Source organism: Elephantulus edwardii, unplaced genomic scaffold (genome assembly GCF_000299155.1).
Source record: "Elephantulus edwardii isolate Elephantulus edwardi_28Jun2011 unplaced genomic scaffold, EleEdw1.0 scaffold00011, whole genome shotgun sequence".
In the NCBI taxonomy this organism is placed as follows: domain Eukaryota; kingdom Metazoa; phylum Chordata; class Mammalia; order Macroscelidea; family Macroscelididae; genus Elephantulus; species Elephantulus edwardii.
The window spans coordinates 22,709,801-22,735,950 of record NW_006399761.1 but is presented as its reverse complement, the minus strand read 5'-3'; the positions used below and the strand labels follow the sequence as shown (position 1 = coordinate 22,735,950).

The window sequence follows — 26,150 nt, the reverse complement described above, 5'->3', positions numbered from 1 at the left end:
ATCCTGAAGGCACGTGGTTCACACCCACTAGCAGCTCCACGGTAATCTCTTCCCGTGTAATTAAAGTACCTCTGAGTAAACCCACCAAAAGGTCAGATATGGGTTTGTTCCAACTCCACTGTACAGAAGAACAATAAAGCCTCAATTGTGCACTAGAATCTATTTCTGATCTATTTCTCCTCCCTCGATTTACACAGGCCTCGAATCTCGACAACTGCTTGACTGATTCGTAAAGACCTCTCTTTAGACCGAATCATCCGCTTGTCACCGTCCTCCAATCAGCGACTTCTCTGAGGGACTTTTTTGCAGTAGATGACCAGCGCAGGGAGAAGGGCGTGAAAAGACTCTGGGATCTCGGGAAGTGTAGTTTTCTCGGGAAGGAAGTATCTCGGAGTTTGTGCCAGAACTGGAGCAGCGTAAACTACAATTCCCAGAGGGCAGTGCGGTCGGGAGCCGAGACTTTTCTCGCTTACACCGCTCACACTCCTCCGACTCGGTTCCGTGGTAGAGGTGACCTGACTCCCGGAGGTTGGTTGTGCAGTTGCTGAAATTGTCCGCGCAATTCCCAGTCATGGTGAGTACGGGCCTCTGGCTCCTGCCCACTTTCCAGGCTCCCACTATTTAGTGGAATTTCTTGCATTTGAAGGGCTTTTGCAAGGCGGCTGGGCGAATCGAGACCTTTGGAGCAGATCCTTGGAGCTCTGGCTCATCCTCCGGGGACTGTCGCAATTACTAGGGACTGCCGTAGTAATTTCAAGGCTTGATTACAACCTTGGGGATATTTAGAAGGATTCTGGAGGCATTGTTGTGCTTGAAATTTGATCTCGATGTTGCTGCATGGCAGGGGATGAAATAAGAAACGGCAGATTTCCTCCAAGCACCTCAACCTTGATACTGGGAACAGGAGAGGTCAGGGTCTCATCTCCCTTTCCCCCTTCTTAGCCCTCCAGTGTTTTAAGGACTTTTGTCGCAGAGTCCTTGAAAGCAGAAGACCTTGGACTGTAAAGACTGGGCTCACCTCGTGCTCTAGATAACGATCTACGTTTGGAGGATGTGTTTCCGCCATATCTAATTTCACAAAATGTCATTTAAAACCTGTTCCTTGATCTTCTTTTCAAATGCCAGGATTTGTTGCAGCTACTACATCACTAGCCAAATATCTGGTGTGTATTTACTAACCTGTAAATCATGAATTCCAGGAGCCCTGGTTTCAAGGGTAATACATTGTAACCATCTTGGCCACTGTAAAATCTGAATGCCAAAATTTCCATATCTTGCCGCTGTTGAAAGGAAGAAGGGGGTTGGTAAAGTGACTGGCGTAGGAATGTTCTGCGTATACTTGAAGGTGACATTTGACGTCACACTAGGAGAAATTACTTCATTATGTTTAATTATAACAAACTTTTTCTTTAAAATATTATCTCAAAATGCTAAAGTGGATGGAGAGTGTGGAGGGAAATGTTTGAATGAATTGAAAATTTTCCGGAACCTGAAGGCCTTGTTTTCATTTCAAAGGCATGGCTGCTTCTATCTTTACAAGGTGCTAATTGAGACAGTTATTAATTCCCAGTAACTGTTAATCTTAGTTTTGTGTGTTGTTGTCAGATAACAGAGGCATTGAAATAATGGGTTCAGTGGGTTCTATCCTAATCATTTTAGCATCCAAAAAAAGAGGTATTTGTTATCAGAAAACCTATCATTTCAGCACCAGATGGGACCTTTAAAAATTATCTTGGAAACCTTCCCCACCACAAATCTTAAAATTGCACTTGTTAAGACCTAGAGAGGATGTGATTTGCTCAAGGTTGCACAACAGTTTGCCCCAAGGGTTTCATATTTTTCCAGTTTTCAATATTGTCTCATACAAACACTTACCAAATCATTCAGAAAATCCACTGTATTTTTAGTAACTGAAGTTCCTAATGAAAAATCAAACTCAGACTACAAATGAAAAATAAGCTTCATTATCAACATGTATATTACCTGCTAATTTTACTCCTTGCAATGTAAAATACCTAAATTCTAGAATTAGAAGAGAATTTGAAGATTATTTAATCTAACCCTACGTTGTAGTCTGGTGAGGTCAGATGGTTTTCTCAAGGTCACAGCGGTCCTGAGCACCCCAATTCCTGTGTTGTTTGTGCTGCCGGAAGATCAGGCTAGGAAGGTCACCTGGGTGCCAGATAACTGGACACTGCAAGAGGAAGATTCCTCCTCTCAATTGGCTAAAACGGACAGCTGACTCTCACGTGATATTTTCTCTCTCTCTCTCTCTCTCTCCCCCCTCCCTCTCTCCCCCGCCAGGTAGGATAGAGTGTGAACAATCACTAAGTTTGAGAAGAGCTAGCTTTTGTAAACCTATTTAGAGTTGTCTTGTGTCCATAAGGAATGATAACAGTAATGAACAGAAGAATCCAAGTGATGCTGCTTGTTCTTCATATTAGAGAAATATTATTAGAAAGTTTTGCAGGGGAAATATGTCTTGAGTCTTGCTGTGGAAAAACCTAACAAGCTTTTTTGGGCTTGAGCTTTATCACAGGGACTTAGGGCTTTGGCACATGTGCAAGACAGACCCTGCATTTACAGGGAAGGTCATTAGTGCCCTGCCAAGAGCAAAGACATTCCTTCTTTGGGTCTTGGCAAGCTGCCCGGATATCTGAGCAAAGAATAGTAACCTGTGTTCCTCGCTGTAACATTGTGAAGAGTCAGTGGGACTCTCCCACCCTCTTGCTTTTGAATGGCAGTTGCAAAAGAGCTGAAAGAGCTAAATTGGACTCTTCTTTTCCCTATTTTGATATTAAACACCCAGACGGTAATCAAACTTCATACTACTCTTAAGAAAATGGAATCACCTACCTGTGAAAATCATTTGTCAAAGATAACAGAAACTGAGACGCGATTAGTAGTTGTTCCTCAGCTTGCCACAACCCCTTCAATAAGGACTTTGCTACTTCACAGTTTCTTTTTTTAGTAACTAAAGTTGACTAAATAGGAGCTCTGGTGGCCTAGTGGTAAGAAGCTGTGCTGCAGTCGCAAAGGCACATGGTTCAAATCCACAAGCTGTTCTTTGGGAGAATGCTGGGCAATCTCCTCCTGTGCATCACTGCCTCTGAAAACCCACTGGAGGATCAGCCATGGGTTGCTTCTGCCTTGACAGCACACAGCAACAGTTGACCTGATCTTCCCTATTTGTCTGTCTCCCTCCCCCTGGGAGGTCAAGCCCTATAATAATGACAGTCACTTTGTGTCCTTATTTACCCAAGTTTGCTTTTCATTGAAGTAGCCTGTGTTTAGGATGGCTGAGGGTTTTTGTTTTGTTTTCCTTGCTTCCCTCACCTTGACCATCATTCATTTGACAACTACTTGTTGAACACAGCGTGGAGATGTAAGGAACTCCATGACATAGCATGTTACATGTAGTGCTGTTAACTGATCGGTCAGCGGTTCAAATCTACCACCTGCTCCAGGGCAAAAAGATGGGCCACCTCCTCCCATAAAGATGTTGTTGTTGTTGTTGTTGTTGTGTACCTTTGAGTCGAAACAGATTTCCAGAGGTAGTAGGAATTATCTGCGTAGATTTGAAGGTGACATTTGACATCAGACTGGGAGAAACTACTTCACTATATTTAAGTATAACAAACGGTTTTTCTTCTTTAAAATATTATCTCAAAATGCTAAAGTGGATGGGAAGTGTGGGGGGAAATGTTTGAATTGAAAATTTTCCAGAACCTGAAGGCTCTACTTTCAGTTCAAGGACATGGCTGCTTCTATCTTTGCAAGGTGCTACTTGAGACAGTTATTAATTCCCAGTAACTGTTAATCTTAGTTTTATGTGTTGTTATCAGATAACAGAGTCGTTTCCATAATAGTTTCAATGGATTCTATCCTAATCATTTTAGCAAAGGAAAAAAAAAAGAGGTATTTTTGCCTCTGGGCCATCAGAGCTCCCTCCATAAAGATGGACAGCCTAGAAACCCAGTCAAAGTTGTTCTGTGTTCGAATTGATAGTGGTGGGTTTTGTTATTATTTTGAGCTTTATGTGGAAGTACGTATTTTACCCAAGTACAATTGATGTCAAAGCTGGACTGTCTTCAAGAGAGTTCCACAGTCTAGAAGAAAATAACAGACACATATCAAGAAAATCTCAGGGAACTCTAGTGGCTTAATGGTAAGAAGCGGCACTGCAAACCTGAAGGCATGCGGTTCCGGTCCACCAGCTGCTCCCCAGGAGAAAGAGGAACAGTCTTCTCCCATGCAGTCACTTGCTTCTGAAAACCTGCTGGAGGGTCAGCTGTGGACCGGTTCGGACTCAATAGCACACAACAACAACAAGAAGAAGACCTCAGGATGTATGAGTCCATTGAGAAAAATATGTTAACAGAGACCCATAATAATAGCATATGCTACATGATAGGTCCTGTTTTCAGAGGCCAGAGCTTAGAAAAAGGCATCATGCTGGAAAAGGTGGAAGGTCAGAGGAAGAAAACCCTCAACAAGGTAGGTGGATACGGTGACAGTAGCTGTGAGCTCCAGCAGGTCGGAGATGGTGGCTCAGGGTAGGACAAGTTTCAGGCCTGTTGTTCATAGGGTCACTGTCAGTCATAGTTGACTCTCAGGCACCTGAGAGCAACAGATTGAGCTGTGTCCCTTAATGATGGATATTATAAGACCTGCCCCTTTGTTTGGAGTGGCATCCTAAACCGCATGTCTTTGGAAACTCTATGAACTTCGAGAAGTGACGATAGTCATAGAAAGACTTCAGGTCTTTTGTCCATAGGGTTACTTTGAGTCCTGCTTGACTCGATGGCAATCAACAACAACAATCCCTTTGTTTATGATCTCAGTGGGAATAGTTTGTCTTTGTGAAACTGCCCTATTTATCAGATGTTGTTATCTGGCCAAAAGAACAAACAGGTATGTCTTTGAGAAAGTGTAGCTCCTTGGAGGCAGAGACAACACTTCATCTCGCGTACTTTGGGCTAGTTGCTAGGAGAGGTTCTTCCTTAGCGAGGGGCATCATGCTTGGGAAAGATGGAGGGCCAGCAAGGAAATGAAGACAGCCCCCAGCCTCAGATGGAGCGACAGAGTGACTGCAGCTGTGGGCTCGAGTGTGTCAGAGATGATGAGGGTGGCACAGGACAGGACAGGGGTCAGATCTGTTGTTCATAGCGATGTCATGAATTGTACTTGTTGGCACCTAATTATCCAACATAAAGTATTTAAGTTGAAGCATGATTAGTTAATTTTCAAACATGTGGCTGAGTGCACATGAATAGCACGGTTAGTCCTCTTCCTGGTGTGAAGGATTCCATTGAGCATTTGAAGGGACGGGGGAAGATTGGCCTAATGGGATCTCGGAGACTCTAGAGGCCACCAGAGTTTGCTTTCTGCAAAGCCATGTCATCACCTTAATGCACAACAACACCCTTGGGCTTATGTTAGTGTAAAATATCCCTAAAAAATGTGGGCGAGATTATGTAATCCAGGATAACACTTTTAGCTTCCTGTGAGCCTTTAATAGCACCACACAAATAGGCAGCTGAATAATACATGTTCTACAAGAAGTTGTTATGTTGCTTTGTGCCTTATGTTGTAAACCCTAAATCAGTCAGTCAGCCTTCTACTGGGCCAGCTCCTGAAAAGATTTCAAAGTACTGGGTCTTGTCAACAGAGAAAATCCCAACCATCTTCCTTGGTAAGTCCCTTGGGGGAGGTACTCAACCCAGCTCCTAACCAGAAGGTTGGCAGTTCAGAGTCGCCCAGAGATAAGAAAGACCTGCCTCTTTTTTTTTTTTGTTTTAAATCAACCATTGGACACCCTGTAGAACGCAGATCTGCTCTGCCACACATGCGATCTCCGTGATCGCATTTCTTTTCCTTTTTGGTGAAACACTAACAGGTCCTTTTCTTTTCAGTCTGAACCAATCAGGGTCCTTGTGACGGGGGCGGCTGGTCAGATTGCCTATTCACTGCTGTACAGTATTGGCAATGGCGCTATCTTCGGGAAAGACCAGGTAGGAGCAACTGTTTGTAAGTGCTATGTTACTAGAGTCAGAATGTCATGCATAAAGCCCTGCATTTCATTTCTAACTAATTCTAAAGCTGAGATGGAATGGGTAATCCCAATAAATGTAATAGGAGGATTGCTCTATGTGGAAGCTGGTAAAGTGTGTGTACCTCTCAGGGCCTCAAAGCCACTTAGCAAATCAGAACTGTTCCACGTATTCTAGTTGGTGCAACCCACAGGTGTCAGAAAGGAGTGTCCACTGGTGAGAGGAGCTTAAGGAGAGTTTAGTGAGACAGAAAGTTACTGTATCACCAGTTTCTTGAGGCCCCACATAGTAGGGCAGGCAGATCAGCTTCCTAGTTGCAAACAGGCACTCCTCAATTCCAGCAGATCCGATTGGTGTACCCTAAAATGTATTGTCTGTTCCTTCACTTGGCCTATGGATACTGAGCTCGTCCTGTATTCCAGGTACTGTTCTTAGCTCTCCCTGAACTGAAATCAAATATGCAGCTCTTAGCAAGAAATGCAAGCTAAAGTGTGTGGCTTCAGGTTGGGGATTTTGCTGGCCACTCCCCACACATCCTCTTTAAAATTTCAGTGTGGATAACCTTTCTCACACTATCTGTTCACAGACCATTACTGGTTTCCCAGCATTCATTTTCCTGATAATAGCCTACACTGTAAACAGAAATTGTGGAAAGGGACTTCTTAGGTGGCCCAGAGCTATTGCCTGAACTAACAGATTACTGACCTTGACTTTGGCAGCCCCTTATTCTTGTGCTGTTGGACATCACCCCCATGATGGGTGTCCTGGAGGGCGTTGTCATGGAGCTGCAAGACTGTGCCCTCCCCCTCCTGAAAGGTGAGTTGTAGAAAGGGGAGGAAGAGGGATTTTAAAGTATTTTTCACATCCTTCAAATGATAGGTTTTCATAATTATTGTTGTTGTTTGCCATTGAGTCAGAACCAATGCCTAACTGACCCTCCAGTAGGTTTTCAGAGACTGTAAATAGTGGGAGAGATTACCCACAACTGATGGATTTGAACTCTCTACCTTTGGGTTGGCAGCACAGCTTCTTACCAACTATGCCACCAGCGCTCCCTAGGGGTATTTACCTAAGTAGGTATGAATCACCAGAGCTAGAGTTGTTAGCCCTTGAATTGGGTATTTCATAAAATAATTTTTCTTTAATTTCTATTTAATTGACATAACATCTTGGTAAGAAGGTACGTTGTTTTGTGCCATTGAGTCGGGGAACCGACTCATAGTTCACCCTCTAGCGGGTTTTCAGAGGCTGTAAATTGCAAGGGAGAGGATTGTCCATCTTTCTCCTGCAGATCAACTGGTAGATTGTAATTGCGTGCCTTTGAGTTTGCTACACAACTCCTTAACCCCAGGCCACCGGAGTTCCCTACTTGGTAAGCTATGCACCAAAAATAAATAAGGATAAAAGTCAGCTAACCAACCTTGACACACACTTTTCCTATTTTAAACTATGTTGGATCCCCATTTTCTACTTGATTGACGGCCCCTTGGTCTGTGTACACAGCCTCTGCGTGAGCACAATTAAGTATTGCAGAATTCCCATTCTTTACAATTTTATTAATTTGTTAGGATCCACACAGTTGAGTACCTTTGTGTAGTCAATTAAAATAAAAACCAAACAGGTAAAGAGAAAAATAAAAAAGTCTATTAACCAGTTTCAGACTAAACAACTATTTTTAAAAAACACTTTCTTATGTGTTTTCATTAGGCTAATTAAAGTGAAACTACACTGGAGTTCTTCATCTGACACTCTACGTTGTGATGTCACTTAATATTTTTTCACATGGTAACAGCTGTTGTTACGTGTCCTGGAGTTGCTTGCAACTCATGGGAACCCTGCGTACAACAGCTCTGAACCATGCTGTATCCGGAGCCAATTTTATTATCACCTACCCCCATTTTATTCACACCTACCCTGTTTATCCCAGTCACTGAGTCAATCCATCTCATCCAGGGTCTTCCTCTCTTGAGCTGTCCCTCCATGTTTCTGTGCATGACGTCCCTCTTCAAGGACTGGTCTCTCTTGGCCCCATGCATAAATTATGTGAACAGTACCATCCTGCAGTGGAAAACTGAATTCTAGGTAGTACCCATGCACTGTCCTGAAGCTGAAAAAGGATTGGCTTCTCCTTTGTAGTCCATCCCAAGTTGAGAAGAAATAGAAAATCCGAATCATATACGTCTTAGTTTGAAATAAACCTCCCCAGAGTTTTACAGAGCTCCTTTGAGAATCCTTGAACTCTGTTAACGAGCCTAAGGTGAAAGTTGTAAAAGTTAGAAATCTTTCTTGTTAGTCACACCTTTGTCCTCGGCTAGTGCGGGGAGTTGCACTTCTAACCCACCAGCGGCCCACAGGAGAAAGGCAAGCAGTTTCCTCCCTTGTGATTTACAGCCTCTGACACCCAGTGGAGAGTCAGCGACGAGTCTGTTCTGACCGGCCAGCAAAGCGTTGATGCCTTCTTGGTAGCTGTTTCCCTTAATAAACTTCATTTAATAATATAGTCTTGGAATTTTACCTAAAGCAAAATACATTTACACCCCAAAAGAAACCATCCTCAGAATCCATACGTTCTGTAAACGTTCAGAGGGATCTTGTACCATCTAAAGCATTCAGTTGCATGGTCTCAGAAGAGCATGAATACGTGACTCTGTCAGACCGCCCTGCTCTACCCTTTTCCTCGCCACTGCTTTCTCAGCAGCCTCTCACATTTGTTCCCCTCTCTGCTGAGTTCTCTCTGCTCTCCACGGAGCCCAGGCTGCACTTGGCTTGTCCTGAGACCGCTGCAGATACAAGGAAGGGAAGAGTAAGCAGGTGGAAACGGATGGCAGGAGGAGGAATGGGCTGTTTGTCCCTCTTTCTGGTGTGTTCCTATCTGTGCCCTGGGTCTGGCTTGATGGCAGCCTGACTGTGGTGCATTCACTGACGAAAAAGTTCATCACTGAAAGCTGAATCCAACAACTGATAACCATTTTAGGATTTGCAGAGAAAAATAATGTGCATCCTTTAATTCAAAGACAAGTGGTATATGGTTAGTGAACTAAACATTTTTGCAAAGCGTTTGAACGCTACACTAGCCTGAGCCATTCTTAACAGCTCCATTCCCTTTTAAATACAACTAGCTAATAATTTCTTTATAGAAATAAACAAGTTAATAATGTCTTCATCAGTAAAATACAAAGATTATATTTGATAATGCATATAAACCCTATGTGTTCTGTTGTACATTGGGTTTTCAGAGGCCTGCTATTTCGGAATTGGATGGCCAATCCTTCCTCTTAGTCTGTCTTAATCTGAATGCTCAGATTTAGAGAAGTATCTGACAGACAAACATTTTATGGAAAAAAGCAGATGAAAGATATTTCCCTAATTTGGAATTAACGAATAGTTTCAGTGTTGTCCCTGCCTTTGACACAAGTGTCTTGACCCACTTATTCCCTGCTCCACAATCTACAAGTATCCCCTTCTACTCCTACCTATCTCCCGTTGTCCAGCCCTTGATCTGATAGCTTATATCTCAAGCTTTTATGGGCTTCTGTGATTCCAAACACTTCAGCTGCTGACAATTTCTTATGCAGTAGCCAGTGTCTCTTGAGTTTAGCGGTAATGTTTCCCAAGTGAGGACGATGCTTCCTGTAGATGCATCAGAGAGCTGGACTATGACTAGGGAGGATAGAAGGAGAATTGATGCCTTTGAGCTGTGTGTGGTGTTGGAGAAGAGTATTGAATATATCATGGACTGCTAAGAAAATGAACAGGTTCAACCTGGAAAGGGTTAATCCAGGCTGCTCCTTAGAGGCAAGGATTCTGAAGTTTCGTCTGGCATACTTTGGACATGTTGCAAGGAGGGACCAGTTCTTAGAGAAAGACGTCATGCTTGGGAGGGTGGAGGGGACAGTGCAGGAGAGGAAGACCCTCGATGAGGTGGATTGATTCAGTGACTGGGGTAATGGGAGCAGGGTTGTTGGAGACAGTGAGATTGCCACAGGACAGAGTAGAGTTTAGGGCTGTTGTACATAGGGTTGCTATGAGTCACAGATGACTCAACGGCACATAACAACAACAGCATATAAACCTTAGCGTTATTTCTGCCACAGAACTCCTTAATAAACTCTTATTTTTGTTACTGATAGTGACCTTTAGAGAATTATCTGTTGTGATTAATATAGGTAATTAGCATTGTTTTTAAACATTATCATCCTATGCCTTGGTTTCTATATGATTAGAAAAGATAACAGCTCTAGAATTTTTTATTTGGCGCAATTCTTGAAGTAAAAAAGCAAACTCAGTTCCTTAGCACTTCTGCCAGTGCTGTGATTGTTAATAGCTAAGATAAATACTCAAGCCTTGCTTGTTGCCCATCATACCGATTTCTATTCAGAGCAACTGTCCATCAAGTTTCTGAGTCTGTGTTGATGGGAGGAGGGAAGCTACCAGTCTTTCTCCCAAAGAGTAGCTGGTGGATTCAAAACACCTTTTGCAAGTTTGTATGTAAAGGTAAGCTTTTGTTACAGAGTGAATGACTTCCTGATAGGTAGAGTCAATAGGAAAAATCCAGCTTCACACTCATGTTTTGCCATTTTCATAGATATCATTGCAACGGATAAGGAGGAAGTGGCCTTCAAAGACCTGGATGTGGCCGTTCTGGTGGGGTCCATGCCACGACGGGAGGGCATGGAGCGGAAGGACTTGTTGAAAGCCAATGTGAAGATCTTCAAGTCCCAAGGCACAGCCTTGGATAAGTACGCCAAGAAATCCGTGAAGGTGACTAACGCTGTATTTGACGGAGCTTTTTAATTACTAGTATTTTAAAATTTCCATTTGAGGTGAAAACCGTTATCATACCCTTTTTTGTTATTGTTGTTTTTTCGGTTCCATTCTGTACAGTGGTCAGATATACAGAGAGTTCTGCTTGATTAAGCTCTGCCTTTCTCTTTTTCTTTCTTCTGTAGCTAGAAGTTTGTTTTGAGGCGTGCCTATTATAAACACTAAGTAAACTTAGTATTGGTTCTTAAACCTGAAGAGAAGCCCAGAACTTGGTGGTGCGTTTGCCTCCGCGTGTTGAGCTCTCTCGGCGCATTAGTTCACCTTTGGATTTTTTTGGGTCTGTCTGTATGATTATGGAGGGAAATGACTAGAAGTGGCATTTGTTGTAGACAGCGCAGGTGGTGGTAACTAATTGCTCAGCTTTTCTTAGTCCAGGGGGATTCTAATGGGCTTATTTCCTGAGGAGGTTGACACAGTCTGACCTTCTGTTTTGCCTCTCTGTGTATGTAAGCTGGCTCACCAGGCAGGGGATTCTAAAAATGACTGTTATGAGTGAGCCCCTCCTTTTACCAATTAACTGCATTAACGCCACAGCAAAGAGGTCTGCTGGTTAGACATTTTACTGTGTTTTACTGATAACTTCTTCCTTCTTACTCCAACTTAAAAAAAAATAAACTATTTATAGAGCTGAAAATTACCTTGTTTTGCTGATTATGAGATTTCACAGTTTTCTCCTTCCTGTGGACTTCATTTTAAAAAGTTAGCTTTCATTTTCTTTGACTATTAAGAGAAGTGAGTTGAGTCGAAATCCACAGATCTTTTAGGAAAGAGACTAAAGTTTTGGGTGACTAAAACTCGGGCTGCTTGGGGCTGTGGTAGTTCTCACACAGACATCCTCTACCCAGGAAAAATGTTGCTTTTGAGAACCATCACTGACAAGGGGCAAAGGAATAAATGTCATGTCTACAACTTACTCTCAAATGTATCAAAAGGCCGAGGACAGTTTGTATGTGCTGAGCACACCGAGATAGAAAGAAGGACAAATTTGAAGAATTCTGAGTAAAGGAGATTTGGAAATCAATCTCCTTTCATGTACTTGCAGGACTAATTAATTTGAAATTATTATGAAATAGGGGGTGGATTTTATGGTTTGGATTTTTTGGTTTGTTTGTTTGTTTGCTTGTTTTAGATTTTTTTTATGCTTAAAAAAACCAAAACAAACAAAAAAACCACAGAAAGTCCATACAGACATTCTATATCCTAGAGCACCCTAGTACAAAAAACTGCTTAAAATAATTTTCTCCTAAAAAAAATTTATTTGAGAGGTCTAAATGGGGTTTAGTAGTTAGGATTTTAACAGAATTGGCAGGTAATTCTTGGGATTTGGCAAATTTAAGAAACTCTTTTAGTCCACAGAAGCAAAACATTGCCCTGAAAAAGGAAAATTTCATACGTGAATCAAACTCTAAAATAGAGACTTAGACATTAGACAGCTTGTGTTTTGTGACCCTGTGTTTTCATCTGGCACTGCAAAGCAGGGGGCATGTGCCTTATCTCCTCACCATTGCTACCTGGGAAGTGATCGTATAAATCACATGCCTCCTCTATGAAGGAAATTAGTAAAGATGCAGTGGGCATAGATCAATGATGATTCTTTTTATAAGACACAAGTTTTACCTGGCAGGGAGGTATCATGAACACGAAGGTAGTTTTCCCAGGGTGAGGTTCATCCATTGCACTCCAGATGTGCTGACCCCTGCGATTTCCCCAAATGTGGGAAACTTGACTGCGTAATTTGTGATAGTGGGGGACAGCATTTACACTCTCCCCTTTAAAAAAAATTTTTTTAAAGACATGAAGTGTGGAAATGATTGTATGAAACACAGTGTGAATGAAAAAATAGTAAAGGTATTAAAAAAATAAATAAATGCCATTAACTCCAAACACTAACAAAGTAGAAAATTTTTTTGAAAGGAATGTTAGAAACCTACTAGAAACAATGGTAATTATATATTTTTATCTCATACCAATTTCTCACAAAGATTATATGTGAACGCAGTTGTTCTAGTGTGTTTTCATCAGTCTCAGTCCAGTTTGTAATTCTTCTTCAACTCGCTCACACCCCAGGTCATCGTGGTGGGAAACCCAGCCAATACTAACTGTCTGACCGCCATCAAGTCAGCCCCGTCCATCCCCAAGGAGAACTTCAGCTGCTTGACCCGTTTGGATCATAACCGAGCAATGGCACAAGTAAGGAGATTGCCTCTTCAACCTTAAGTATGTTGGCCTTTAAAGTGTTGCCTTTGTGCTTTTTTTGGTTGATATTGTCATCCCTGTTAAGGATCCCTTAAATGGACAAGACACTGGATTCTTCCTACTTTATTTTCACCTGTAATTCTATTGTTAGGGATAATTAAATGCAGTTGCTTAATACCTCTTAGCTATTCGTCTGATACAGGTCATGGTCTTGCTATCACTTGTTATGCATCAGAGAGTTAGACAATGTCTAAGGAGGATAGAAGGAGAATTGATGCCTTTGAGCTGTGGTGCTGGAGAATAGTATTGAGGGTACCATGGACTGCTAGGAAAACAAACAGATTCATCCTGGAATGGGTCAAACCAGGCTGCTCCTTGGAGGCAAGGATTCTGAAGGTTTCATCTAACATAATTTGGACATGTTGTAAGGAGGGACCGGTCCTTGTAGAGGGACATCTTGCTTGGTAGGGTGGAGGGACAGTGCAGGAGGGGAAGACCCTCTATGAGATGGATTGACTCAGTGACTGGGGTAATCGGGATGGGTGTATCGGAGACGGTGCGATTGGCACAGGACAGAGCAGGGTTTAGGGCTGTTGTACATAGGGTTTCTATGAGTCTCAAGCAACTCAGCGGCACATAACAACAGCAACAATTTTACAAGTTAGAAATCTTGAGGCTCAGAGAGGTCCAGAAACTTGCTTAAACCATGGTAGCTAGAAGGATTGTTGATGCCACTTACCTTGACTCCTGACTCCGTAGTGTGTGTTCTTACCTAATGGTATCAAGTGGCCTACATTCATGTATTAGTCTGTGACCTTGAGAAAATACGCTTCTTCAGATTATAAAAGAATAGTCATGGTTTCTACCTCATCGGGTTATTTTAAGAATAATAAGAAATGACATAGAATTCATGTTAAGCCTTTATGTAACACTGTAAAGTTCAACAAATGTTAGCCGTTGTTATCATACCTGGGTGGTGGTGGTGACGACGATGATGATGATATAAAAGGGTACCACCTGGACTTGAAAAAAAACCAAGGCTCAGAAATAGCATCTGTGAACGTCCCAGTTCAGTGAGTAATAACCTGACAATGCAAAGTGTTCCCTAACAGACCTCTACCTTTGGGCTAGACGTTTTTGAGTTAGGGCGGGGTGGGGCAGGGGGGTGGGGTGTCCTTATGTCCACGGGTATCGGGGAAGGATTGGGAGCAGGTATGACAAGAGGCAGGGAATGAGGATCCTCTGGGGCAGCCATGAAGGAACAGATGGCCATCATAGACTGTGACTGACCAGAGGATATGTATTATCTCCTACATGGAGTGAAATGAGAGCTAGGTAGACCTGTTTTGGCCTTCATAGAGCAAGTACTAAACCTCATTTTCTTTCAGAAGTGCTCCTAAATGACATTTTTGCCCCCGTACCTTGTTGAGGGGGCTGGCGCGCTGGTCTGAACTTGGGAGGAAGGAAGAAAGCCGTCTCTCTGCACCACTGCTGACTCATGTCCTTTGTTACTCGCCGGCCACTGGCCTAGGCCCCGTTTTCCCATGTTACCCTGGCACAGTTAGAGCCTTTCAAGAAGCATTCCCCCCCCCCCCCCTTTAGCATTGTTCGTCTAGTGAGGCAAATAATAAGCCCAGAAATTCCTGTTGTTCTTTGAATGATTCCTAGGCCATCATAACTTGTTTTAGAATTCAAAGGACTTCACTCCCTCCTGGCTTCTTAGCACCCTGCAGAACCCCCTTGTGTGTGTGTAATGCAGAGCTGCCGTAATGTCCACTGACAGGTCATCTGGCAATGAATCCAACTGGTTCATAGCACAGGCGGAACAGTAAGGCCCAAACCAGTGAGCAGATCTGGATGAAAGTGGCAAAGAGAAGAAGGGTAAATCTATTCATGTAGACAAGCTCTGATCTGAAGGGTATTTAGAAGCTCTGTCTCTTGACTACAAAGTACTTGGACTTTGCTGTCCAGGTAGAATTGGGTTAGCCCACGAGATCAAAGGACAAGGGAGAAGAGAGGGTGTTAGAGGAAGAAGGCAGAACCGAGGAGGTGTGTGGAGGGAAGACGCCCCACCGCTTCCTTCACACTTAGGAGCAGTTGATGCTGATAGCCAGGGGAGGCTTGGGTTCTAAGTTCTTTGTAATATTTCTTTTCAATTAATTGTCTCAGATTTAAATTCCCTTTTTTCTTTCTTTTTTTTTTGTTTTCTTTTCTTTTTTATGTAATGCCAGTTAAAAATAAGTTTAGGCACTTCTTCCCAAATCTATTCAGCCCATGGCAGACCTAGAAAATGATGCTCACACCACTCTGCCCTACAGGCCAGGCAGCTCAATACCCAGCCCCAGGAACCAGCCATCCAACTAATTTGTAAAGACTAGCTAGTAAGAGTAATTATTTGTTCTAATAACTTGTTGGGGTCTGTGTGGGTCATCACAAACTATGACTAACATTGAGAAAAATGGATATCCCAGAACAATCGTGCTCATATGAAACTTATACCTAGAACAGATAGAGCGAGCGAATACGTAATGGTTTAGAGCATAAGAAAGGTGTGCATCAGGGCTATATCCTTCCTCAGTCTGTATGCTCAGCAAATTATTTGAGAAATTGAAGAACATCAGGATTGGAGAAAGACTCCCCAAAACATGTGTTATGCAGATGACACAACTTTTGCTTGCTGGAATGGGGGAGAACTTGAAATGCTTGCTGCAGGCGATCAGAGACTACAGCCTTCAACATGGATTGCATCTAAATATCAAGAAAATATAAAACCTTAGTGCCAGGGTGATAGATCATGATAGAGGGAGAAACACTAAAATTGTCAACAGTTTCATCTTGCTTGTGTCCAAAATCAATATCTGTTTCACCAGCAGTCAAGAAATCAAGAGACAGGTGCATTGGGGAAAGTCGGTGGTCAAGAACCTCTCCAAAGTACTGGGGAGCAGTGATGTTGAAAGTGCACTTGATTCAAGCCGTGGTCTGTTTTGGTCACTTGCTCTGCATCTAAGAACTGGACAGTGACTAAGAATGACAGAAGAATTGATGCCTTTGAGTTGTAGTGTTAGAGAAAAGTACTGAATATCTCACGGACTGCGCAAAGGACGAACAGGTGTGTCTGGGAGAAGACGCAGGGAGAGCGCTTCTTGGAAGCAAGGGTGACGAAGCTTCTTCTCACGTGCTCTGGGCGTGTTGTTCAGAGAGGCCGTTCCTTGGAAAGGGACATCATGTTTGGCAAGGTAGAGGGTCGGTGAGAGAGGGGAAGACACTAAACGACATAGACTGACAGGTGACTGCAGCCGTGGACACAGGGTGTTAGAGATGGCGATGGTGGTGCGGAACAGGGCAGGGTTCAGATCTGTTCACAAGGGGGTCGTCCTTGACGCTACAGCACATAACAACAGATAAAGCAGAGATTTTATCAGCAGGGATTGAAGATGGCACAAGCAGAATTTTTTTATTTTTTTTTAAATCCTGTAACTATTTTAGGATATAAGAAATTGGTCTCAGTTTTGTGTAAGGATTCTGCTTCCCCTATGGGAAGCAGACCTGTGGGTCGTATAGTGCCCACCGACATTCTCTGTCTTTGGTGCTGTGTCAAACCATCTCCCACTTTTAGTGCAGGATGCCATCTGTGTAACAGTATGAACCTGAAGAAATGGACCTCACCGACAAACACCAGACCCAGAGACCCTGTATCAAATAGGAGCTCTAGTAGCCTAGTGGTAAGAAACTGTTCTGCAATCCCAAAGCACTTGGTTCAAATCCACCAGCTGCTCCATAAGAGAAAAATGGGCAGTCTCCTCCTGTGCAATTAATTGCCTCTGAAAACCCACTGGAGGGTCAGCTAAGGGTTGGCTCTGACTTGATGGTTCACAACAACGACAATAATTGTATCAAAATCTATTACTAAGAGGAAAAAAAAAGGATTTCCTTTTTTTCATTCAAAATGCCTTCCATGGTTTTCATTTTATTTAAAGTCAAAACATAGTTTCAACCACAAATGTAAAACAAGGTAATTCAGTCTTGAATGGATTAAAGTAAAAATTTGTTTAGTGACTGAGTAAATGAGTGTGGAATCAAGCCATTGTAAACCAATCAGATAATTTTGTTTGATAACTTTTGCTTTTGTTTTCTTTTTCTCCATTGGAATAATTGTAAACTGAAATGAAGTGATAAAAACAGTGGAGAGCAGTCGCATGTACCATCGCCTTACTATCAAAAGCAAAGGATTGACTAAATGCCATACAGTACACCATTAATTATACTAACTCAGATGTCATCTGTTTCCTGTTCATTTTTTATATGTGTTTGTAAATGGTTTTATGACATTTAATCACACGCATAGATGCCTGTAATCAACCTCAAAGTCGAGAATCTGAATTGTTCCCCCATCACCGAAGAACTAATTCGTCCTGCGTCCTGATAGCCACCTTCTCCCTTTTCTAACCTTTGGCAACCAGTTAAGAACATCTGTAATTTTGTGATGGTGGGAATGCTATAATGGGGAAGATGATCCTCTTCCTGCTGCTGTATTACTCAGTTTAATGGCGAGACTAGTCAGTCACCAATCTACATGGTTGGTGAGACTGGCCAGTCCCGTGTGGATTGGTGAGATAGCCAGTGCCCTTGTGAATAGACTAACTTGCCCTATTTGCATATTCCCGCCTGTTCACATGGTCAAGTCAGGCAATGGCTAGGAAGTCATTGAAAGATAAACTCTGAACTCCAGTCTATCTTATTTGAGGATCTCCCTCTTTTCCCCCTGATCTCTACCAAGCATGATTTCCTTCTCCAGGCGTTGGCTTCTCCTGATAACAGTGCTCCAACGACGGGAGAGGAAGCCTCACCATCCTCACTGCTAAGGAGCATTCTGGCTACATTTCTTCCAAGACACACATTTTGTACTTACCCATTGGAAAGGATGAATTATATATACTTAGAGTCAAAACAAACTCATATCTGACCCTCAATTGGATTTTTAGACTATAAATCACATAGGAGGAGATCTCCCATCTTTGCCCTGTGGCAAACAGAAGATATCTAATAAAAATTCTATGTAGGGATCTAAGTACAGGAGGGTCACTAAATTTGGAAAAAGGTAAAACTGATTGCTCCACAGCCCTAGGGAGTTGCCAGTTAAGTCTTAACAAAGGTAATAATTATGTTTTTCAAGAAATATTAACCTTTTGGTTCTTTTATATTTGATGAACTTATTGTACTAATAAGTTAATCACAACCTCTAGGAAAATCTCTACTTTTAAACATTGTACCCTTTGTTCTGTGTTCACTGTTTGCTTTCATTATTAAGCTATTCTTGAATATTAGTGGGTAGTACAGGTTGCATTTTTTATACATCAAAATAATGCTCATGTTCTATTGATGTTTTAGAAGGTTTTTTATCTGTGTTGTTATTTTTGTTGTTCTGTACCTTCAAGTCAGAACCGACCCTCCAGCAGGTTTTCAGAGGCAGTAAGTGACGTGAGAGGATACTGCACATCCTTCTCCCACGGAGCGACTGGTGGATTTGAACCAAGTGCCTTTGGGATTGCAGCACAGCTTCTTATCATTAGGCCACCAGAGCTCCTTTTGGTCTTCAGCTCTGGTGGCCTAGTGATGAAAACTGCACTGCAATCTCAAAGACAAGTGGTTTAGTTAAGGGTAAACATAATAATTTGGAATAAAAAGCTCTGTCCAAGTGATATATCTATTTTAATTTGCCTAGATTGCTCTTAAACTTGGTGTAACTGCTAAAGATGTAAAGAATGTCATCATCTGGGGAAACCATTCCTCCACCCAATATCCAGACGTCAACCATGGCAAAGTGAAAATTCAAGGCAAAGAAGTTGGTATCTATGAAGCTCTCAAAGACGACAGCTGGCTTAAGGGAGAGTTCATCACGGTAAGAAAACCTGTGGGCCCTCTGAACTGCCAAGCCTAAAGAAATCTCTAGAAACATGCCTATCAGTTTGTCCACCTGAATGTCTCTCATCCAAGTGAGAGGTCTTTCAATGTTGCTTAGCTTCATGCTGTCTCTTGAGGACCTCGTAAGCCAGTCATGATCCGATCCGATGTGGTTACCTCATCTCTTGTGTGGAAATCAAGAATGATTGCTACAGTGGAACAAAATTAGAGTACTCTTTAACTATTGATTGCATTTATTCAGAGATCCGTGTCTTTGTTCAAACTGTGATAAATGGATTAAGGTTACAGAGTTTTCTCCATTGGAAAAGAGTGGGGACTGTAAACGGAGGAGGCCGCACAGACATTGGGTCATTACCTGATTATGTTGGGGACGCATTAAGCTATGGAATCAGCCATCCCCACTTAGAAGCATCTCGGTTCCCTTGTTATAACACTAACGCCTGTCTCTCCTGCCCCCTCCAGACTGTGCAGCAGCGTGGCGCTGCCGTCATCAAGGCCCGGAAGTTGTCCAGCGCGATGTCTGCAGCCAAAGCCATCGGCGACCACATCAGGGACATCTGGTTTGGAACCCCAGAGGTAAGCACAGTGACTTGCTCAGGCCACTGGCCTGGATTTTGTCTTTGTCACACCCGTTAGGCCACCATTCTAGCTTAGCTGGCTACTAGCCAAGAACCTTGGGAACGTTCCTTAGCCTTCCTCCCATGAGCTGTTTCCTCATCTCATTTCCCTGGCTCTTACCTCAGAGCATTGTGAGGTCCGAAAGATTCTGAATGGAACACATTTTGCCCAATGTCTGGCACACAGTAAGGGTGGCTTTTTCCCTTTTGCAACCTGTGTTGGGCCACAGCTGTCTCACTTAGAAAACAAGATTATTTCCTCTGCCTACTTTACTCATGGGTTGAAAGAAGAATGAGATCATTTCTCTGACTATATATACATAATCCTGGAGAGGGTGAAGCCAAGGATTCTGAAGCTTTGTCTTACATACTTTGGACATGTTGCAAGGTGGGATCAGTCATTGGAGAGGGACGTCATACTTTGAAGGGTGGAGGGCCAGCACAAGAGAGGAAGACCCTCAATGAGATGGATTGATTCAGTGACTGGGATAATGGGGATAGGCGTGTCAGAGACAATAAGATTGGCACAGGACAGAGTAGAGTTTAGGGCTGTTGTACATAGGGTCACTATGTACAGGCAACTTAATGGCACATAACAACAATAACATATAGAGATAACATAGACGTAGATAATATTTTTCTTGTAGAGAAGTGCAGGGTGATGGTTCCTTACTCAGTAAGGACATTTGAAAGTGGTGGCTGGCTTAGTTTTGTTAGTCCAGGAGTGAGTCACGTTGAGCTAATTGTCATGTGTCATGAAAATGTAAAATGTCATCGTTTTCAGGGTGAGTTTGTGTCCATGGGCGTGATCTCAGATGGCAACCCCTATGGTGTTCCTGACGACCTGCTCTACTCATTCCCGGTTGTAATCAAGGTAAGGGTCTTCCGTGGGGTTTCTCTGAGTAGTTGTTGTTGCTGTTGTGTATCGTCAAATCAGAACAAACCCCTAGCTGACCCTCTTCAGAGGCAGTTAATTGTATAGCAGGAGACTGCTTATCCTCCTGCAGAGCAGCTGGTGGATTCAAACCACGGGCCTTCAGAATTGCAGCACAGCTTCTTACCACTAGGCCACCAGAGCTCCCTACTCTTTGAGTACGTTGTCCTTTACTAAATTGGACAGATTTCCCCATTTTGAAACATATATATACACACACACACACACACACACACTAGTGTGCGTATGTGGTGTGTGCGTGTGTCTGGGTCTGTGTGTATACTGGAATAAATGTGAAAAGCAAAACAGAACTCGTCCACAACTCTCCCCAGTCAGGTGACTACAAAATAGCTCCAAAATGTAAGAATACCTTCCTTCTAAGTGAAACAGTTTTAAGTATTATTTCTCTTCATAACAACTGTGCTAAAGTCATTTTTTATACTCTCTAATTAAAGCCCTACTCGTTGAGCTCTAGTGGCCTTGTCGATAAGAAATTGCACTGGCAACCCAAAGACAAAAAAGGTCAAATCCACTAGCTGCACTGACGAAGAGGGATAGACAGTCTCCTTCCTCTAGTCATTTACAGTCTCTGAAAAACTCGCTCACGGTCAGTTGTGAGTGGGTTCCAAATCCAAGGCACATAACAACAGTTAAAGCCTTTTTAATGCTTTTTCTAAATTCAGTGGATTGTAAATACAAGTGTAGAACTGTTAGCAGAGTTACTCATTAAGTTACTTAAGATCTGAATTTTTGTTTATTTAGAATCAAACTGTAGCACAGGAATAGCTCTCAATCAAATCTTATGGAAAATCAACTGTAACCTAATCATAAATTTCTTACTTGCAATTATTTTTGAACAGAATAAGACCTGGAAGATTGTGGAAGGCCTCACTGTTAATGATTTCTCACGTGAGAAGATGGATCTGACTGCAAAGGAACTGACAGAAGAGAAGGAACAAGCTTTTGAGTTTCTTTCTTCAGCCTGACTAGATCATGGTATTGATGTTACCAAATGCCGAAAACCTGAAGAATCTAAATGTCGTCTTTGACTGTAGTACCAAATAATAATAATGCTCTACTTAAAATTCTCGTGGAAAAACAATACACTTCAAGGATTATGTGCTGCTTGGTACAAATTTGTGACAGTTTATCATCATGGTGTTAGTGCTACATTCTAAATAAAAATATATATTCAAATGAAAATGACTCTGATTCTCATTTCTCCCTAATATCTTCTTTTTTAAAAGACTTACTGTTGTGATGAATCAGTTTATCAAGCAGATTGGGTTTCCCTTTGTAGGGATTATATTTCCTGCTGTGGATACCCACCTTGTGAAAGTACTCTCCCTCTTACTCCCTTTGTTTCTCAGGTCCATTTATCCTTCTTTGTTATCTTTTCCTGCTTTCTGACTCTACCTAACAGTTTACATTCAGAAAATAAAATAGCATACATTCCAGCTTAATAAATTGTGATTTACTTTTTCTAAACCTGAGAAAGGCAGTGAATATAAAAATGTTACAAGATAAAGCATAAATCTTTTTTTTTAAAAAAAGAAAAAGTCTTAAAAGGTGCCAGTCTTCACCACTCTCTGCCCACCTCCATTTTCTACAGTGTGGAAAGCATTCTCTTATATTGGTCCCATAGCTATTGATTTGCAAGACCATATGTCTGCAGTTAAGGTAGTTGGAGACCATGCCCCAACAGGGGCTAACACAATGGATAGAAAAGCAAAATTTTAGAGTTTCTGATACCCCACTTGGGCTAATTCATTTACTTCAGAATTTGTCTTTCAGTATAATCTATATTAGCTGATGAAACATTTTTAAAATTTTAAAAGATTAGTGTTTTGTAAGTAACTTATTTTAACCTTATTCATTAAATAGATTGTAGATAGAACTTGTTAACAGGTTTTTGCCATTGGATGAAAAGGCAACGATCATTTTTTTGTAGTATAAAAATATTAAGACTATTCCCTTGAAGTATTGTTCTACTGCAGACAAGGAATCCTTTATTTCATGACCATTAAACATCACAAGTTTCTTTTGGTGTTAGTATAATAGTCTCAATATAAAGTTAGTCTAGAAATAGTTTGTGCAAAATGCCATGATCATTTTTTTATTAATTTATTTATTTTTAATTTCAATGAACATCTACAGAGATTTTGGAATTCCGTTCATTCATTGTTGCACCCTTTTCTCCGCCCCCCCCCTTTGCTCCTCTCCTTGAAAAGCAAAAGAAAAACTCCCTCATTGGTACACAATCGCCCCCACACATCCCCCAACCCCAAATATAATCCACTCTGCAACCCTCATTCCCTACTCTTATGATAAACATAGTGCCCTAAAATATATTTTGTATCCACAGGACGGAATGTTTGACTGCAAAACTTTAAATGAGTCTTCTGCAACAGATTTGCTCAATGCAATAAGTTAACTTGATTTCCTTTTTAATTTTTATTTTATATTGATTTGCTTACAAAGTTCATATACATTGCTTTTCACACTATTCTTCATTCACATTGTGTTTCATACATTCATTCCCATGCATTATGTTTTATAAAGTTAATCACCATTGGCCCGTGCCCACCATTACCCTGTCTTTTCAGGTCACCAACGTTAGATGTTTCTCATTTCCTTTTCCCCTTCTCTCCCCCCACCAAACTACAACCTTGTGGTTTTGCCCCTACCCATCCTCACTCACCTCCTCTGCTCCCACCTCTTTCCCTTCCCCCCTTGAGTCTCCATAAATGTTTTACTAGTTATCCTTCTGTTTCTACAATAATTGTCTTAGACTGCTGCTTTTATGGGCATTGAGTTGTGGTTGCAAGTAAAAAGAAATCCTTGAAAACATCAATATTCCTTCCATTTATCATGCTGTTGCTTATCGGTCCAGTTGTGAGGAGTGTTTGTTTTCCTTATGTTGATGTGTGACCCAAGTGAAGCAACTTGAATTAAGAAAACTGGATAAAAATTAATATTGTTGTTATGTGCTGTTGAGTTGCCTGTGACTCATAGCGACCCTATGTACAATAGCCCTAAACCCTGCTCTATCCTGTGCCAATCTCACTATCTCCGACACACCTACCCCCATTACCCCAGTCACTGAATCAGTTCACCTCATAGAGGGTCTTTCCTGCGCTGTCCCTCCACCCTCCCAAGCATGAAGTCCTCCAAGGACTGGTCTCTCCTTGCAACGTAAATAAAAATAGGTATTATTGCAATAAAAATAGATATTATATGATAATTGTTAAATCAAATGGAGAAGACATTACTTTGGGCTGTAGGTATCAGAGAAGACTTCTTAAAGCAAGTGGTATTTGACCTAAGTCTTGAAGAATGGATGAAGTTTTAAGAAGCATAAGCTCAATGCTTACATTTGGTTGGTGTTCACAAGTTGTGTTCCTGAAGCTTGTAAATACTTTTCCTCATGGATACAATAAACTGCCCAATTTCAACCTTAACCTCACATGGTGAAAGAGATTATGGAACCTATAGTGTGGTTCAATCATTGAGTTAAGTGCTGCAATTCTTAGGGCTCATTTCATCTGATCATGCAATACTGAATGATGCAAGTAGCACACGGCTTTTGGCATAGCAGTTACAATTTCTTCAAAGAAGTTGTTAAAAGGACAAGGACATGGTGTTATGTGCCCAGTAGACGTCTCCCTTCAACGCACATGTGTGCATGTATGTGCACACACACACACAGACATACACACAAATACTCTTATTAACTAAAGAGCTTTGCACATGGCATCCATCCAACGACTTGGATGACATTCTGAGTGAAAATGAATGCATGCTTAATAAAAACCCCCAAGATTTATACAGCTCTGTCCACCCTCTTGGGTATGAGCAGAGCCAGGACATCACTTGGCACTGCTCTTTCTTGTTCTGCCAAGTCATGCCTTCTTGTCATGTCCCCAAGCAGGCATCGTGCCACAGCCCCTCTGCTGTCTGCTGAAGCATGAGGACAGAAGGACCTTCAACAATAAAGCCAGGGGAAACTCCAGTCTAGGTGTTACATGAATATAGCACGAAGACCAAGAACATCACAGTTTATGAATGTGAAAGATCTGATGTCTAAGTGCGTGTGTCCACTTTGACTTTCAAGAGTTAGTGTTGATGACAAAGCCTGCACAGGGGAAGGGACAAGTAAGAAGCTGGGGAAACACAGCTGCAGAAGCTGCCATAACCTTCTTAAAAACCAAGGCAAGTATTTGCTTTGCAGTTCCTGACCCATTAATGCCTGACCCTTTCATGCAAACAGAACCAGTGTAATCCTACTGATTCATCACAGGAATTAGTTATGCATCATGGCTGGAGACTTCCTGAGTATATGCTTTCCCAAGAGGAGGGGAACCTGCTCATAAGAGTGAGTACGCCACAATACGCAGGCTCGAGGCATTACGGAAACTGGAAAAGGGGCATCCAAAAACCAGGCCAAGAGAAATGCAACTGAGAAATTTCTTGTCAAATTCAGTAATGTTTCTCCAGACAACCACATTTCTTTACCAAATGTATTTGGGCATTCTTTAGGATGTACTTGGCACTCCTTAAGGAATTCTCCTGGTGAAAAGATCATCTCACTGAAAAGAAGCCTCTTCATTATTTCAAGAATGAAGTATGTCCAGCTACTTAGTGGAATTGCTATGGAGCAAGGTTTTACTATAACATATTGACTTGGATATGGAAGAGCTGAGTGCCAACAGTCAGTATCAATGTCTGGCTGAACTGTCAACTGGTTCCATCACAGTCTGTCATGGCTTCAGAATCTCTTGTGGTTATGCACAAAACAGTGCAGCTCACAATGTGGTGCACTATTTAAAAATAATCACAGAGAGAAAGTAAACCTGAAGCAACTTGGAAAAATCCTTCAGCAGCACCTGAGATGTTATCTTCTTTTCCAAGTACAACATTTTTACTATTCCTACTACACTGCCGTGGTGGTCAAGACAATGTGGTACTGGAACAATGACAGACATATAGATCAATGGAATAGAATGGAGAATCCAGAAATCAGCCCATCTACCTATGGTCAACTGATTTTTTTGACAAGGAGATAAAATCAGTCAAGAGGAGAAACAATCGCCTTTTTAACAAATGGTGCTGGCAAAATTGGAAAACTGTCAGCAAAAAAACTCAAACAAGATCCACACCTCACTCCATACACAAAAACCAACTCAAAGTGAATCATGGTCCAAGGACTAAAACCAAGGTCTACAAACTTCATTAAAGAAAACCTTGGAAGAACTCTAGAAATCCTAATTCACAACATAAACCGTCTTCCAAGCATCCTGAAAAATCTACAACCAGGAGAGGATAAAATAGATGATGGGACCTTCTAAGAATCAAATCCCTATGCACATCCAAAACCTTCTCCAACAGGGTAAAAGGGGAAGTCAAAGAATGGGGAAATAATATTTGGTAATGACATGTCAGATAAGGGACTTAAATCTAGAATTTAGAAAATAATCTAGCACCACAGCAAGATAACGTGGGTTTTTTTACCAACTTTTACAGTAGGAGATCGATCGAACATGCAATCAAGATGCATTGATAATAAAGGGTGACTGGAATGCAAAAGTTGGGAATAGATAGAGA

At 41.8% G+C, this 26,150-nt stretch overlaps 1 protein-coding gene and 1 pseudogene across 2 annotated transcripts; both read left to right on the top strand.

Moving 5' to 3' along the window:
- The first annotated feature begins 496 nt into the window (after window positions 1-496).
- Window positions 497-21,749, top strand: LOC102851042 (malate dehydrogenase, cytoplasmic-like). Of its 2 annotated transcripts, XM_006880953.1 has the most exons (9): window positions 497-574; window positions 5,916-6,014; window positions 6,773-6,869; window positions 10,639-10,814; window positions 12,945-13,067; window positions 18,796-18,972; window positions 19,458-19,571; window positions 20,397-20,486; window positions 21,407-21,749. In XM_006880953.1, the coding sequence occupies exons 1-9, from the start codon at window positions 572-574 to the stop codon at window positions 21,530-21,532; spliced, it is 1,005 nt and encodes a 334-aa protein (XP_006881015.1). In that variant the 5' UTR covers window positions 497-571; the 3' UTR covers window positions 21,533-21,749. The 2 variants fall into 2 exon arrangements, with proteins under 2 accessions (XP_006881015.1, XP_006881016.1); XM_006880954.1 differs by lacking the exons at window positions 497-574; window positions 6,773-6,869 and having other exon boundaries at window positions 5,914-6,014.
- Window positions 21,750-24,513: 2,764 nt separating this feature from the next.
- On the top strand, window positions 24,514-25,397 carry LOC102862066 (annotated as a pseudogene).
- Window positions 25,398-26,150: the final 753 nt, after the last annotated feature.